The sequence below is a fragment of the Venustampulla echinocandica genome (assembly GCF_003357145.1).
Source record: "Venustampulla echinocandica strain BP 5553 chromosome Unknown scaffold_0, whole genome shotgun sequence".
NCBI lineage: Eukaryota > Fungi > Ascomycota > Leotiomycetes > Helotiales > Pleuroascaceae > Venustampulla > Venustampulla echinocandica.
The window spans coordinates 7781235-7793579 of NW_022474205.1; the positions used below are offsets into that span (position 1 = coordinate 7781235).

Genomic DNA, 12345 nt, shown 5'->3' on the forward strand with positions numbered 1-12345 from the left:
TCCATCTACGAACCACTTTTCATCTTTCTCCACGTTCCTTTGGTCATCTGGGGTAGAAATGCGGGTTATCTTCGCCCACTTCACAGCCACTAGCATCCCGCGGGGGATTTGGGGTCAACCCGCCATGCGGGATGACACCTCCTTTGGGCTACACATGAAAAGAGCTTCGCAAAACATGTTGGTTCTTGTTTGTACAATCACACTTACAATATTGTCTCAGAAATCATGGCGCTCCCACTCAAGCGCGTTCCGCTCATCGACTTCACGTGGTCAGAAGCTGGATCTCACGATGAAGGTAGAACCAAGATTCCCACAAAGTATGTAAATATTCAGGTTCTTTTAGCAGCTGTATCTAACCGTTGACTAATTCCAGTATCCATCTCGATCTGCTTACCGCCAACCGTATACCAGATCCATTCATTGGAATGAATGAGAAACTTGTCCAATGGGTTCACTCAAAGGACTGGGTGTATAAATGCGAGTATCAAATAGAACCCATTCGGACGGGAGAGAAGGTGGATTTAGTGTTTGATGGCCTCGATACCTTTGCAACAGTGGCCTTAAATGGCAAGGAGATCCTGAAGTAAGCACCTTTTACCAACAGTTGTTCGTGTCTCAGGTTGACTTTCGTCAGGTCTGACAACATGTTTGTTCCGCATCGAATTGATGTTGGAAAAATGCTGGAAAATACAAACGAGTTAAAGATTCTGTTCGAATCAGCTTTCAACAGAGGAGAAGCTCTGCGAGAGGAGCGTGGACACCTGCTTTGCTGGAACGGCCACTATTCTAGAGTTTATATGCGTAAGGCTCAGTACCATTTTGGCTGGGATTGGGGTCCTTCTCTTGTGACATGCGGTCCCTGGAGGCCAATTACGATTGAAAGGTACTTTATACGTATCAGCGATGTTGATATTGAGATTCAGGTGGCAGAGAATCTCAAGTCCGCCACTATCAGAGTTGGAGTGCATGTTGAAGGTAGCATACCAGCCGGCCATCAGGTTGATTTGGATTTGCTTGATCCAAAGGGGGTCAAATTGGTAACGAAACGGATTACAGATGGTGTAGCTATCATTCCAGTTTCGAACCCCCAGTTGTGGTTTCCACATACCCACGGAAGTCAACCCCTCTACCAAGTTGTGATCAAAATTGTTGCTCCTTCTGCGGAAGTCCTAGACACGCAGTCAAAGACCATAGGTTTCCGTCGTGTACGACTTATTCAAACTCCATTGTCCGAGGGATCCACGTTCTACTTCGAGGTCAACAACATTCCAATGTTTATGGGAGGAAGCAACTGGATTCCTGGAGACAATTTCCTGCCGCGCATGACTCCAGAGAGATATACTCGGTTGATTGATTTAGCAGTACAGGGAAACCAGAACATGCTTCGGGTCTGGGGTGGCGGCATTTATGAAGATGAAGCATTTTATGATGCTTGTAATCGCCGTGGAGTACTCGTATGGCAAGATTTTTGCTTTGCATGTGGCCAATATCCATCTGATGACGACTTCGTGGAGAGCGTCAAGAAAGAGGCAATTGCAGCATTGAAAAGATTGAGAACGCACCCATCGTTGGCCATTCTCGCTGGAAACAACGAAGATTATCAAGTGGCGAATGAGGGTTTACACCATGACATGAAGACTCCTGAAAGCGAATGGCGGAACACAACCTTTGGCGCTCGACATATCTACGAGCGAGTCCTGCCAGATTTGGTCGAAGAACATGCCCCCGGGATGATTTACTGGCCTGGATCGCCTTTCGGTGGGGTTGACAACAATAGCGATCGAACGATCGGCGACGTTCACATATGGAATGTCTCGAGTGGCATGCTTCTCCCATATCAAAGATATCCTGAAATAGCAGGGCGTTTTGTGTCGGAATTTGGAATGCTCTCCTGTCCACATATTGAGACTGTCAAAGAGGCATTCTTCGGAAACTCCAAGGACATGCATCCTCAGAGTGAAGCATTTGAGTTTCATTGCAAAGCAACCTCCTACGAGAAGCGCATGTTTACTTGCATGGGCGAGAACTTTCGTCTCTCGTTTGACTTGGACACATATGTGTACCTCACACAGCTCCTTCAGAGCGAGTCCATGGGGTTTGCCTTTCGAGGATGGAGAAGGAAATTCGGAGATAGAGAGTGTGGTGGTGCTTTGGTATGGCAGGTACTTCACCCCAATCAAATCAATATTTGCAATAATGACAAGTGATAGACAAACGATAGCTGGCCGGTCAGCAGTTGGTCAATCATAGACTACTATGAGCGGCCAAAGCCAGCATATTACGTGATCGCTCGCGCTCTCACGCCTCTCGCTGTCGGTGTAATACGCAGGAACAAACACAATCCGAGGCCAAATCTTCAGCATGAATCGTACGTGAAGTCAAAGACTAAGGCAGAATCAGCAGGAGTGCTTGCACATGCTACGCCTCACGTCTACCCGCCTCGAGAATCAACATTCTCAGTCTGGGTTGCAAATTCCGGAGTCACTGAAAGGAGGCTGACCGTGGAGCTTCGTTTTATCAGTATCTCTACCGGAAAAGAGGTGCGAGAGGCTATAACGCACGCGGTTGTTGCGACGCCGATGGGGACCACGGAAATTCTGCAAGGCGAAACTCCTGAGGACGAGCCGACAGTCTTAGCTACACGACTTTTTGACGAATATGGCAATTGCATCTCAAGAGAAATGGACTGGCCACAGCCGCTCAAACATATCATGTTTCCTGACCGTGGCCTAAAGATTCAGGTTGATGGTGAATACATTACCGTGTCTGCTGAAAGGCCAGTGAAAGGTTTGGTGCTGCTGAATGTCGGAGCAGGGTGGAGTGACAATTGTCTTGATGTGGCTCCGGGAGATACGCAGCATCTGGTCGCGAAAGGACTTAAAGAGCCGGTCAAGTATATATACTATGGGTTAAACGATTAGAAATGGGAATGAGAGGAGCAGTATTTAATAGTATGTCTATAAGTAGATGAGAGAAAGCATTTCGCTCCAAGTTTTATTCTATTTTGGTGCAAATTCCCAGGTCGGAAATACAAAAGGCAAATTTTCAGGGGCTAATTCTGGCCAGTTGCTTCTAATGGCTTTCATGACCTCCAAATACAGGATCTTGTAACCACTTGATCGAAGATGAACTCCTGCGGACGAGTCAGCCTCTGCCAAAGCCCCGTCTAGACTGCATATCTTACCATCCAAGAACAAGGCATCAAACTCATGCTTCCTGGGGGTAGACATAGAACCTAATAATGCAGCTCCCTTCCTCCAGCCTGCATCTTCCAGACAAGCAGTCCACAAGTCCACCACAGGTACCTGAAGCTCAGCACCTACGTTCTTACATGCTTCCGCATACAATTTCGTATTCTCCGCCCGCCTTCGTAATGAGGAGTGACCCTTAGCAAAATCGTACTGCTCTATTTGATGCTCGTTGGCAGGTGGAGGAGTGATCAGCAATATTTTTGGGTCGTGGGCTTGAATACATGGATTTCTGATGATGTCTGCGAGGTTTTGTCGATAGTTTTCAACGGGGACATAGTGCGTCGCAGCGTGTGGAAGACAGGAATCATTGGCGCCAAAGAAAACGAGCTGTCTGTGTTAGACACGCTTGGTGAGACGAGGGTCATCGCAAGCTGGTCGTACCATGAGAGCCACCTTAGTTTGTGATACTTTGGGGAAGAACTTCGGAAGCACTTTAATTGCATGTTGAGTATTGTAGCCGCTGGGCTCGTCAGATAGTCGCTATGAGAGGCACAGAAGAAAGAACGGACCCAAAGCCTCGGTTAATCACATCCAGCCTTCGAATATATGCTTGCAATGGGGAAAAAAATCAGTCTCGATCTAAACATTGCGTTGGAATTATAACCATCTTGTAGTGATGCCCCAAAGCCGAATCCGTCTTCCTGATTAAACGACATCTGCGTGATGGAGTCTCCGAACAGAATGATCTGCTTGCAAGGACCTTGGAACTCATCTTCGTTTCTGGAAACTGGTTCGTGGCCATCAATCGTCGACATTGCTGAGAAAGGCGATGTTGAGCTGGTACTCGAGTAGCCTTTGGCTGTGAGTGAGTAAGTGAGTAAGTGAGTGAGTGAGTCCGGGCACCGACGAACTGCTCAAATCCACGTGATCTCATCCCGCACGCCACATGCCACACGTGACTTATCCCGCACAACCATCTATTCTTTCCCGTCTGTGGGGTACCGAATTGCCCGCATTTATTCATCCTTGCCTCCAGAGCCATGTTCGAGTTTATAAAGTCCATGGGACTACCCCATGGGGTAACCTGATCTCCATCTTAAAAGCTACTTCCTCTACAGGTCGTAACATCATGGACAATCCCAGCACCACAAAGCCACAAGTTAATCACGTCGAAGACAAGTCTCCCAAGATGGCTTCTACTATCGCAGTAGACTTGCCAGAGCTGTCTAGCCATGAACTGCGTGATCAGATGGCAGCTCAAGTGCGAGTGTCCAAACTCCGTTACTTTTCTCTAGCATCTATCCAGCTTTATGTGTTCTTCTTCATTGCGTATTGCAGTAAGTAATAGAGACATCTTTTCCAGCTGAAAACGGGCTAATTCATATTAGACTCTTGGGGAACTGGGTTTGATAGTTCTCTCATGGGTACCATGAATGCCAACAATGGCTGGCATACATACTTCGATGTTCCCAAGGCGGGGGGTACGCTTGGTATTGTTACAGCAGTGTACACTATCGGTAAGTAGCCTTCAACCTGTGTAATCATAAAACTCACAGATATTAGGTAATCTATGTGGCTCTTTCTTCGCCGGCCCAGCATCAGACAGATATGGAAGGCGTATCGGCATGTTCATAGGTTCCTTCATCGTTCTGGTCGGTGCCATAGCCATGTGTACCGCTCAAAACCGAGCTGCGTATATGGCTGGTCGATTCTGGGCAGGCTTTGGTGTGGCCATTGCTCGCTCTGCGGCGCCCGCTTTTGTGACCGAGATTTCTCCTGCACAGTGGCGCGGCCCCGTCACGCTGCTTTATAATTCTTTGTGGCTAGTTGGGGCGATTATTGCCAGCGCTATCGCGCATGCAACAGGCCCATTGAAGTCTGACATGTCCTGGCGTATTCCTTTGATCATCCAGGTGGTCCCTTCATCGGTCGTCCTGATTGGCTGTCTGTTCATGCCAGAGTCACCACGCTGGTTGGTTGCAAATGATCGGTACGAAGAAGCTCGCCAGATACTAGCTAAGTATCATGACGATGGTGACCTGGATTCTCCCCTCGTTGCTCTCGAACTCGCGGAGATGAGAGATAGCATCAGACAAGAAGCTTCCGATAAGCGCTGGTATGATTACAGTGAGCTTTGGAATACACGTTCGGCTCGATATCGAACTATGCTGGTAATATCAATGGCATGTATTGGTAAGTTTGTCCCTAAATTGCTTCTTTAATTCCGTTTTAACAGCAGCCAGGACAATGGGGAGGCTCGAATCTTACAGGCTACTACCTTGCCAACTTACTTCGCGCAATCGGCATCACTTCACAAGATCGCCTCTTAACATTCAACCTAGCATACTACGTCGCTGCGCTCGGGGGGGCCATTGTTGGATCCCTAGTCAGTAACCACGTCGGCCGTCGCCCACTGCTCATATTCGGCTGCCTATCAATGTCCGCCTGCCTTGTTGCGCTCACAGCATGTACTTCTGTATACCAGCCGGGCCAAGCCGTAGCACTCTCAAATGTCACCATCGCATTCATCTTCTTCGTCGGCATTTTCCATACGTGTGGAGTTAATCCACTCGTTGTCGCCTATCCAGTTGAGGTCCTGCACACCAACATTCGTGCCAAAGGGATGGGGCTCAACAACTTCGTGCTCAATTGCGCTGAGTTCATTAATACATATGCGACACCTATCGGCTTAAAAACTATTGGATGGAAGATATACATCGTGTATGTCGTGTGGAACATTGTGCAGGCTGCTTGGGTTTTCTTCCTCTTTGTCGAGACAAAGGGTCACACATTGGAAGAGATGGACGAAATCTTCGAGTCGAAACGCCCTGTCAAGGCATCTTTAGAGAAACCGAACAGCGTTGCCCCGATTGCACGTGAGGACATGAAGGTTTAAAGAGACCTTAGTCTAATATAATAGGAACAACAAGGGCAAGGGTTGGATGCTTAAAATAATATAAGCCTTTTTAAGATATGTACTAGTAGTCTTCCATGACTAAGGTTTAAGTGAACGACAATATCAATTTGCAAATTGAAGTGAAGCACGGTTGTTTGATCTCCAAATTGGCAACGGTCTATTGAATTAACCACACGACCAATTCCTAAGTCCATTTGACGCACCCTTAAACGCACAAATGCGTACGAAGCGACACCAAAAGCACACGATGTAAAAATGCAAAAGAAAGACATACAACAGCTAACGCATTTTTAATGGGATTGTTTCGATGTAGACTACTATTATATTACACCACTTTTCGCTACTGGAATCGAACTTAACGCCTTTGAAATACTTAGAGCAGCGGCTATTGCACTAGCTACCTCCTATATTCGGCAGCTGTAGTTCTTAGAGGTTAGGTAAAGTGATTTATAACTCCGGAGAACATCTAGCTTGCCCGTTGCTATTCATGTCGCACAAATAATTGTACGCAACGAGGGATAAATAGAGGTATATAGAGAGGGAGATCATAGTATAGTATTTTACTCACACTTTTGCAAATTGGCCTATTAAGCTCTGCAAATACTTTGTCCCCGACAAAGTCTTTACCTTTGAGCACCTTGCGAATCTGCTCCTGTAGGGTAGCAATATCTTAAAATGGCGAGCTTGATATTCCTTTAACTATGCGACCGAACTTGCCACCGATTAGTCTTTTGCCAAACACTTCTTTTCCGAATAGCTCATAGGCCATAATGCATTCATTAACACTTATGTGTACCCTCCCGAGCATAACTGCAATGAGGCCACTAGTTGACATGTCGGCTATTAGGTCAAACACGTCGCATAGTCGTAGGGGACCTGCTAATTGGCCATCGGCGGCAATAGTGCGGAAAACCCCCCTTAGTATTAGGAGAGCCGTATAGCCCTTGATACCTTCACCATCGGTGCAAAGAATGCGAAGACTCTGAGCAGATAGCAAAGCTGTTATGATTAGGCAGCTATTATGCAAGATGCGCCGTCTCAACGCCGCAAGGGAAACCTAAGTATATTTATAATAAGAGAAAAGGCAGTAAAAGCACCACGTAAGCTACCAATCGCGGTCGATGTCCTTTCTTTGGGTCCTTAACTTCCTCGATTCTTGATTTCAAGCATTAACTTATTTCTAGGCCTTTGGGTGTAGTTTGTAATCTAGGTTACTTTACCACCGACAAGAGGGTAGCTGTATTTGTGGATCTAGACACTGGAATGTGCTATTTGGAGTTGGCTGAGCTAACACAACTGCAGCTAAATTTAGATACTACAATAGGTGTTAGTTTGCGCAGTATACACACGCCAACTGTCCAAACTAAACAATCTTGTGTTCGGGATGCAACAGTAGATCTCAATTATAACCCTATATATTGAATTAGGGAGTCCAAGGACTCCGGATAGTTATGGGATATATAAAGGTGGGGAAAGCTGTGCCAATCTACGTGATCTACGATAAATGAATTAAATAAACGAAATTTATTCGCCCCGCTAAGCCTAAAAGGGCAGTAGTGCTCTGTGTAACACATACCTGAGTAGTTCCCTTACTTTAGTTTATTAGCAAGTACGAAGGGGTCTCGTTAAAGCCTATACACCATAACTTAAGTGCCTACTTCTCGGTGTCGAATAGCGATCCCCCCCCTAAATATTAGGAAAGGTTGCCTCTCCTCGTGTCTCCCTGTGCTAGTATTTGTGTTAAATTAGCCCTTTATTCCATCTTCTTAGCTTAGCAGTACTCACCTTCCTCACGTATCACCTACCTAATCACCTTAGGCACCCTCTCACTCGTCGGCATCCACTGTCGCGGTATAACGCATCGTAAATATAACTACGAATGCTGCAATCATCAGCGCAGTAACCTGTTCTCCTGGCGACAGAACGCGGGCGTGATATTTCCAACGTGGATCTGGCCATTCAAGAGATAACCAGGAATTTCTGCATCGTTCTAGGAGAATTGGTAGAGCGGGGAGAATAAAATGGAGAGCAACCAATCGGTATAAAAAGCTTCATTTGCAGTTCGGTTCATGTTGCCAAAGACATGTCTTCGAGGGCCTACAGTATCACTAGCCAGCGCGACAAACGCTAGCTTAAATACAACCCTTTTTTCAAAACCAGGCGATCCATCCATCCATCCATCATACAACCATCATCAGAAACCCAAGCTAGGTGCCTACGAAAAACAGAGCTGGCCCCATTTTTATTGCGTGTACTCCCATCCATACGCACTGAGAAAACCAAACACGAAGAAAAGACCCGAAGAGAGGAAAAAAAAACTTCAACCCCCAGCTTGCCCTGCTAATCCCTAGAGGAACAACCATATAAGTTTTTGAATGTAAACACTGGAACAGGAAGGGCATGTAAGTAAGACGAAAGAACGGGTGCGTCAAAGATTTAAGCATCGGTCTTGGCCTTCTTCTTTCGAGACTTTGGTGCGCTCTTGGGTGTGCTGGTCTCCTCCTTTTCGGCAGCAGGCTCTTCCACAGCGTCTTTCTTAGCGCCGCGCTTCCGCTTCTTCTCGGGGCTCTTCTCTTTCTCAGGAGCTGCGGCCTTGGGTGGTACGATGCTTGCGCTTCCGGGCACGATGGTCTCAGAAGCTTGGGCGGGCGTGTCTTTAGCGCCCTTGCTCTTGCGGGAGGCCTTTGCCTTGGGGGTCTTGGGCGCGGGCGTTGGGGACTTTTCTGGCTCTCCCTCGGCGTCATCGTCGTGGAGGGCAGTGGCGCTGGCCTCACCGACGAGCTGGGCATCAGCGCTGGTGTCGGCACCGATGTTGTTCCTCTCAGCGTAGGTCAGCGCTTCGTCCTCGGACATATCCTTGGCCTCGATGTTTCCATTGCGGTAGGAGTGCACACGGGCGTTGTAGAGACGGAGATTGTCCTTGTAGGCATTGGACCAGAGCTATATTTCAGTCAGCATATTTAGGTCGAATGCAATTGATGGAAACACCAACCTGCTTGTCATCGGCGTCCATCGTGCTCCATCTTCGGGTTCCTTCCGCGGCCACAATTCCCTTTGCGACGCCGGGGCCGAGATCCTGAGTTATGATCGGGCGGGCAGTCTGCATGTACAGGAAGAACGGGGTGAGGGGGCGCTTGGGCGCATTGGGGTCATGCTGCCTCTTCTTGCGCTCCTTCTTGTCGGCGGCGGTGTCGGCGGCTGCAACGGGCTTCTCTGGGCTATCCGCACGCTGGTGACGGCCCAGCAGGGCGGAGATGTCAGTCAGCTTGGAGAGGCTGGAGTCGATCTCTGCATCGGTAGAATGGTCGCCCAGAACGACATTGGTGTGTCTGATGTAGTTGGTGGACAGCGTCTGGATACCGCTGGCCAGAGTCTTGATGGTGTCTTGGAGATCGTTGAGATTGGCAACAACCTTTTGCTCGCATTAGCTTCTGTGGTACGAAATAAAGTGTGGTCCAGCGTGGCCAAGAGTAGAGCTTGGTCTGGCGCATTGGGCGGGGGCACGATGGTGTTGCGTGCAGACGCGAAGGAGAAGTAAACAAAAAAGCCGGCGCGTAACTTGCGGCGAGCTTCAACTGTAAAGCCGCGAGGGCAAGAGATGGCGCGCGAAATAGGATCGCGTCGATCTCCGAATGCTGGATTCGCCGTGCGCGATGCAATGGGACCAACCGTTGCTGATGTGCGCGGCCATTGGGGGAGAAGCATGATAGCAGTATCAGGCGCGATAACAATGGTGAAGTTGCCATGTCACGTATGCGCGGCGTGACTGAGGGCGGGGAGAAGAGAGGATGTCGAAGTCGACGTGGAATGAAGGAATGGAATCAAAACTTACCGAATCCCTTGCGAGCATGAAGGTATCGAGGTTGAGGGTGATCTGCTTGCCCTCCTTGGGGGCCTCAACGGCCTTCTTGCCTTTGGCCATGGCGGTTTGGTGGGATGGTGGTTGTGGTGGTTGTGGTGGTGATGGATGATAGCGAAGATAGCGATGCGATGGGCAGTGCTTGGTGGTTCAGTGGTGTTTTGGGGGGAGAGGGTGTAGAGGTTTAGGTGTCGAAGGGCAAAATTAGGGGGGCGGGGAGGGGATTTAGAAGAATTTTTAGATATTGCTCAGGTGGTTTTGGTTTTGGTTAGGGTGGTGGCTCAGGTTGTAGGCCCCGGGTTGATTAGGGCAGCCGGGGGCGCGGAAGCCTGGCTGGCGCTGTTACCGCAGTGGCAGCAGCAGCACCACCAGCAGCACCACCAGCGGCAACGGCAACGGCAGCAGTGTGGCACACAGGGCGAGAGCTGTCAGAGCCTTCACAGGCCTGCGTAGGCTGCACCTCCTCCCTCCTCGCGCCTCTCTGCACCACCGGTCGCGTGGGCCATCGCAACAACCACAGCACCAACTACACGCGAGTCGCCAGATCTAAACCATACTACTACCATACATACTATTTAATTACCAAAGTCAACGCGCATTAGGGATCTCTTAGAGCCTACTAGCATCGATGCGGGCGATGGCGATGGAGGAGGGGGATGGGGATGGGGAGGGGCTGTCTCTTATACACATCTAGATGTGTATAAGAGACAGGGGGGGAGTGGACGGCGGTCGCATCTCCTCCAGGACGCGTACCCTATGGTAGGTACCGTACCTGCTGCACCTTGGGCTGGGTGCTGGCTGTTGTGACCCCACCGCTGAGTCGTGGACTCCCCAGCAGCAACTGAGCGTCTGCGTCTGCGTCTGAGTCTGCGACGGCGGTAGGGAAGCCTCTGCGCCGGGCATCGGTCCAGGGCCCGTAGCCTGTGGCCTGTAGCCTGGAGGCGGTAGGCGCTACGAGAGGACTCCTTCGTACACACTGCGCTCCAAAATACCCGGGGCTGGGCTGGGCTGGGCTGGGCTGGCGGGCACCTGACTTCCCCTCCACCACCGCGCTGCTCTGCACTGCAGCCCCCCGCCGGCCCTGAAGACGCCTGGGCAGATGGCCCACTGGGCGTAAGGTGCCCGGGACTTACCTTTACCTACGTAGGTACCTCAGGTACTGCGTACGGTGCGGTGCGCTCTGCCTGTGCAGCGCCCCAGGCCTTTTGCCCTCGCCCTCGCCCTCGCCCTCGCCCTACCCCTACCCCCAACCCCCCAAACACAGCACTGGGCCCTAGTTATAGGGCATCCTACATCGCAGTACCAAGTAATAAGCCTACTTACTCTATCTTTTCTTATTCCAAACCACCGCTCTCCCCGTCTACCGTCGAGGGCCGTACGTATCGGTACCCGTGTAGGTGCTTCGTGCTGCGGGGCATATCGATATCGATAGCGATCGCGATTCGCAATGATGTGCTGCAGTCCTGTCGCATTATTAGCATGTGCAACCATGGGCACGACTATCTATCTACCTTACCTTGGTACCTCTACTCCGTAGGTATGGCACCTCATAGTGCATCCCTAAGAATAGCGCGTTGAGTGTGTTGCGCGTTTGAGCGCACTAGGAGATGCTCGAATAACACAGTGCAGTAGCACATCGTGGTAGTGGCTGGTGCACCGTCGGTAGGATCGTATGGCGCATTGGGGTAACAAACCGGTGTTTTTCGGGGGTAACACCACCATATCCGCTACATCGAACCCCATAACCAAGGTTATTCGAGTTCGCGCTGGCTGTATTTGGTCTATACGCTTCGGGCCAAGCCTGCTATGCCCAGTATCTCTCGGATTCAAGTATATAATAGGATTGAGTCTGGGAAGGAGAAGCAAGCCTGCTGGAGGACGAGAATTTACAATGTACGCGTCGTGTTAGTGCTGGGGTGTAAGGTAGTCAGAGGTTTTGGAGGATGTTGCCGGCGGGGAGCAATTCCTATACAAAATACAGTGGCAGAGACTATGGACCTGCGAATAACCTCACTTTGCGACGGCTGAATATTGGAATGTCTCACGAATTTGGACGCTCTCTGGGAATTATGGCCTTTGTAGGGCGTTTAGGTACCTAGGCAGGCTCTACTTCCTACGGGGGTAATAACAATAATAGCGTGTTGTACAGCACCCAGCACCCAGCACCACCGAGCCACTGAGCCACTGAGCCACGGATAGCACGGCGCCATCTGCTGCTGCTTCCGCCTGTCACAGTCGCGGATCGGGGGTTACTGTTGTTTCACTCCCAGCACCCCCCTCTGAGTGGTTGCTGGTCGCTGGCCGCTGTTTATGCTGGTCTCACCACTGCAGGCTGGAGCTTGGCATCCCGGCGGGGGAATCCCTCCAAAACACGCAAC

At 49.9% G+C, this 12345-nt stretch overlaps 4 protein-coding genes across 4 annotated transcripts; 2 read left to right on the forward strand and 2 right to left on the reverse strand.

Moving 5' to 3' along the window:
* Window positions 1–225: 225 nt before the first annotated feature.
* On the forward strand, window positions 226–2921 carry BP5553_02455 (Glycoside hydrolase family 2 protein; the record flags this gene model as incomplete). Its single annotated transcript, XM_032011078.1, has 4 exons — window positions 226–317; window positions 374–583; window positions 635–2153; window positions 2211–2921. The coding sequence occupies 4 exons, from the start codon at window positions 226–228 to the stop codon at window positions 2919–2921; spliced, it is 2532 nt and encodes an 843-aa protein (XP_031875132.1).
* A 78-nt stretch (window positions 2922–2999) lies between these two features.
* Window positions 3000–4006, reverse strand: BP5553_02456 (uncharacterized protein; the record flags this gene model as incomplete). The annotated part of the gene is made up of 4 exons (XM_032011079.1): window positions 3000–3578; window positions 3633–3711; window positions 3761–3800; window positions 3856–4006. 4 exons carry the CDS (start codon window positions 4004–4006, stop codon window positions 3000–3002), a joined length of 849 nt encoding a protein of 282 aa, XP_031875133.1.
* A 314-nt stretch (window positions 4007–4320) lies between these two features.
* On the forward strand, window positions 4321–6087 carry BP5553_02457 (Uncharacterized protein; the record flags this gene model as incomplete). Its single annotated transcript, XM_032011080.1, has 4 exons — window positions 4321–4528; window positions 4580–4708; window positions 4755–5384; window positions 5435–6087. The coding sequence occupies 4 exons, from the start codon at window positions 4321–4323 to the stop codon at window positions 6085–6087; spliced, it is 1620 nt and encodes a 539-aa protein (XP_031875134.1).
* Window positions 6088–8544: 2457 nt separating this feature from the next.
* On the reverse strand, window positions 8545–10030 carry BP5553_02458 (uncharacterized protein; the record flags this gene model as incomplete). Its single annotated transcript, XM_032011081.1, has 3 exons — window positions 8545–9048; window positions 9101–9520; window positions 9941–10030. 3 exons carry the CDS (start codon window positions 10028–10030, stop codon window positions 8545–8547), a joined length of 1014 nt encoding a protein of 337 aa, XP_031875135.1.
* Window positions 10031–12345: the final 2315 nt, after the last annotated feature.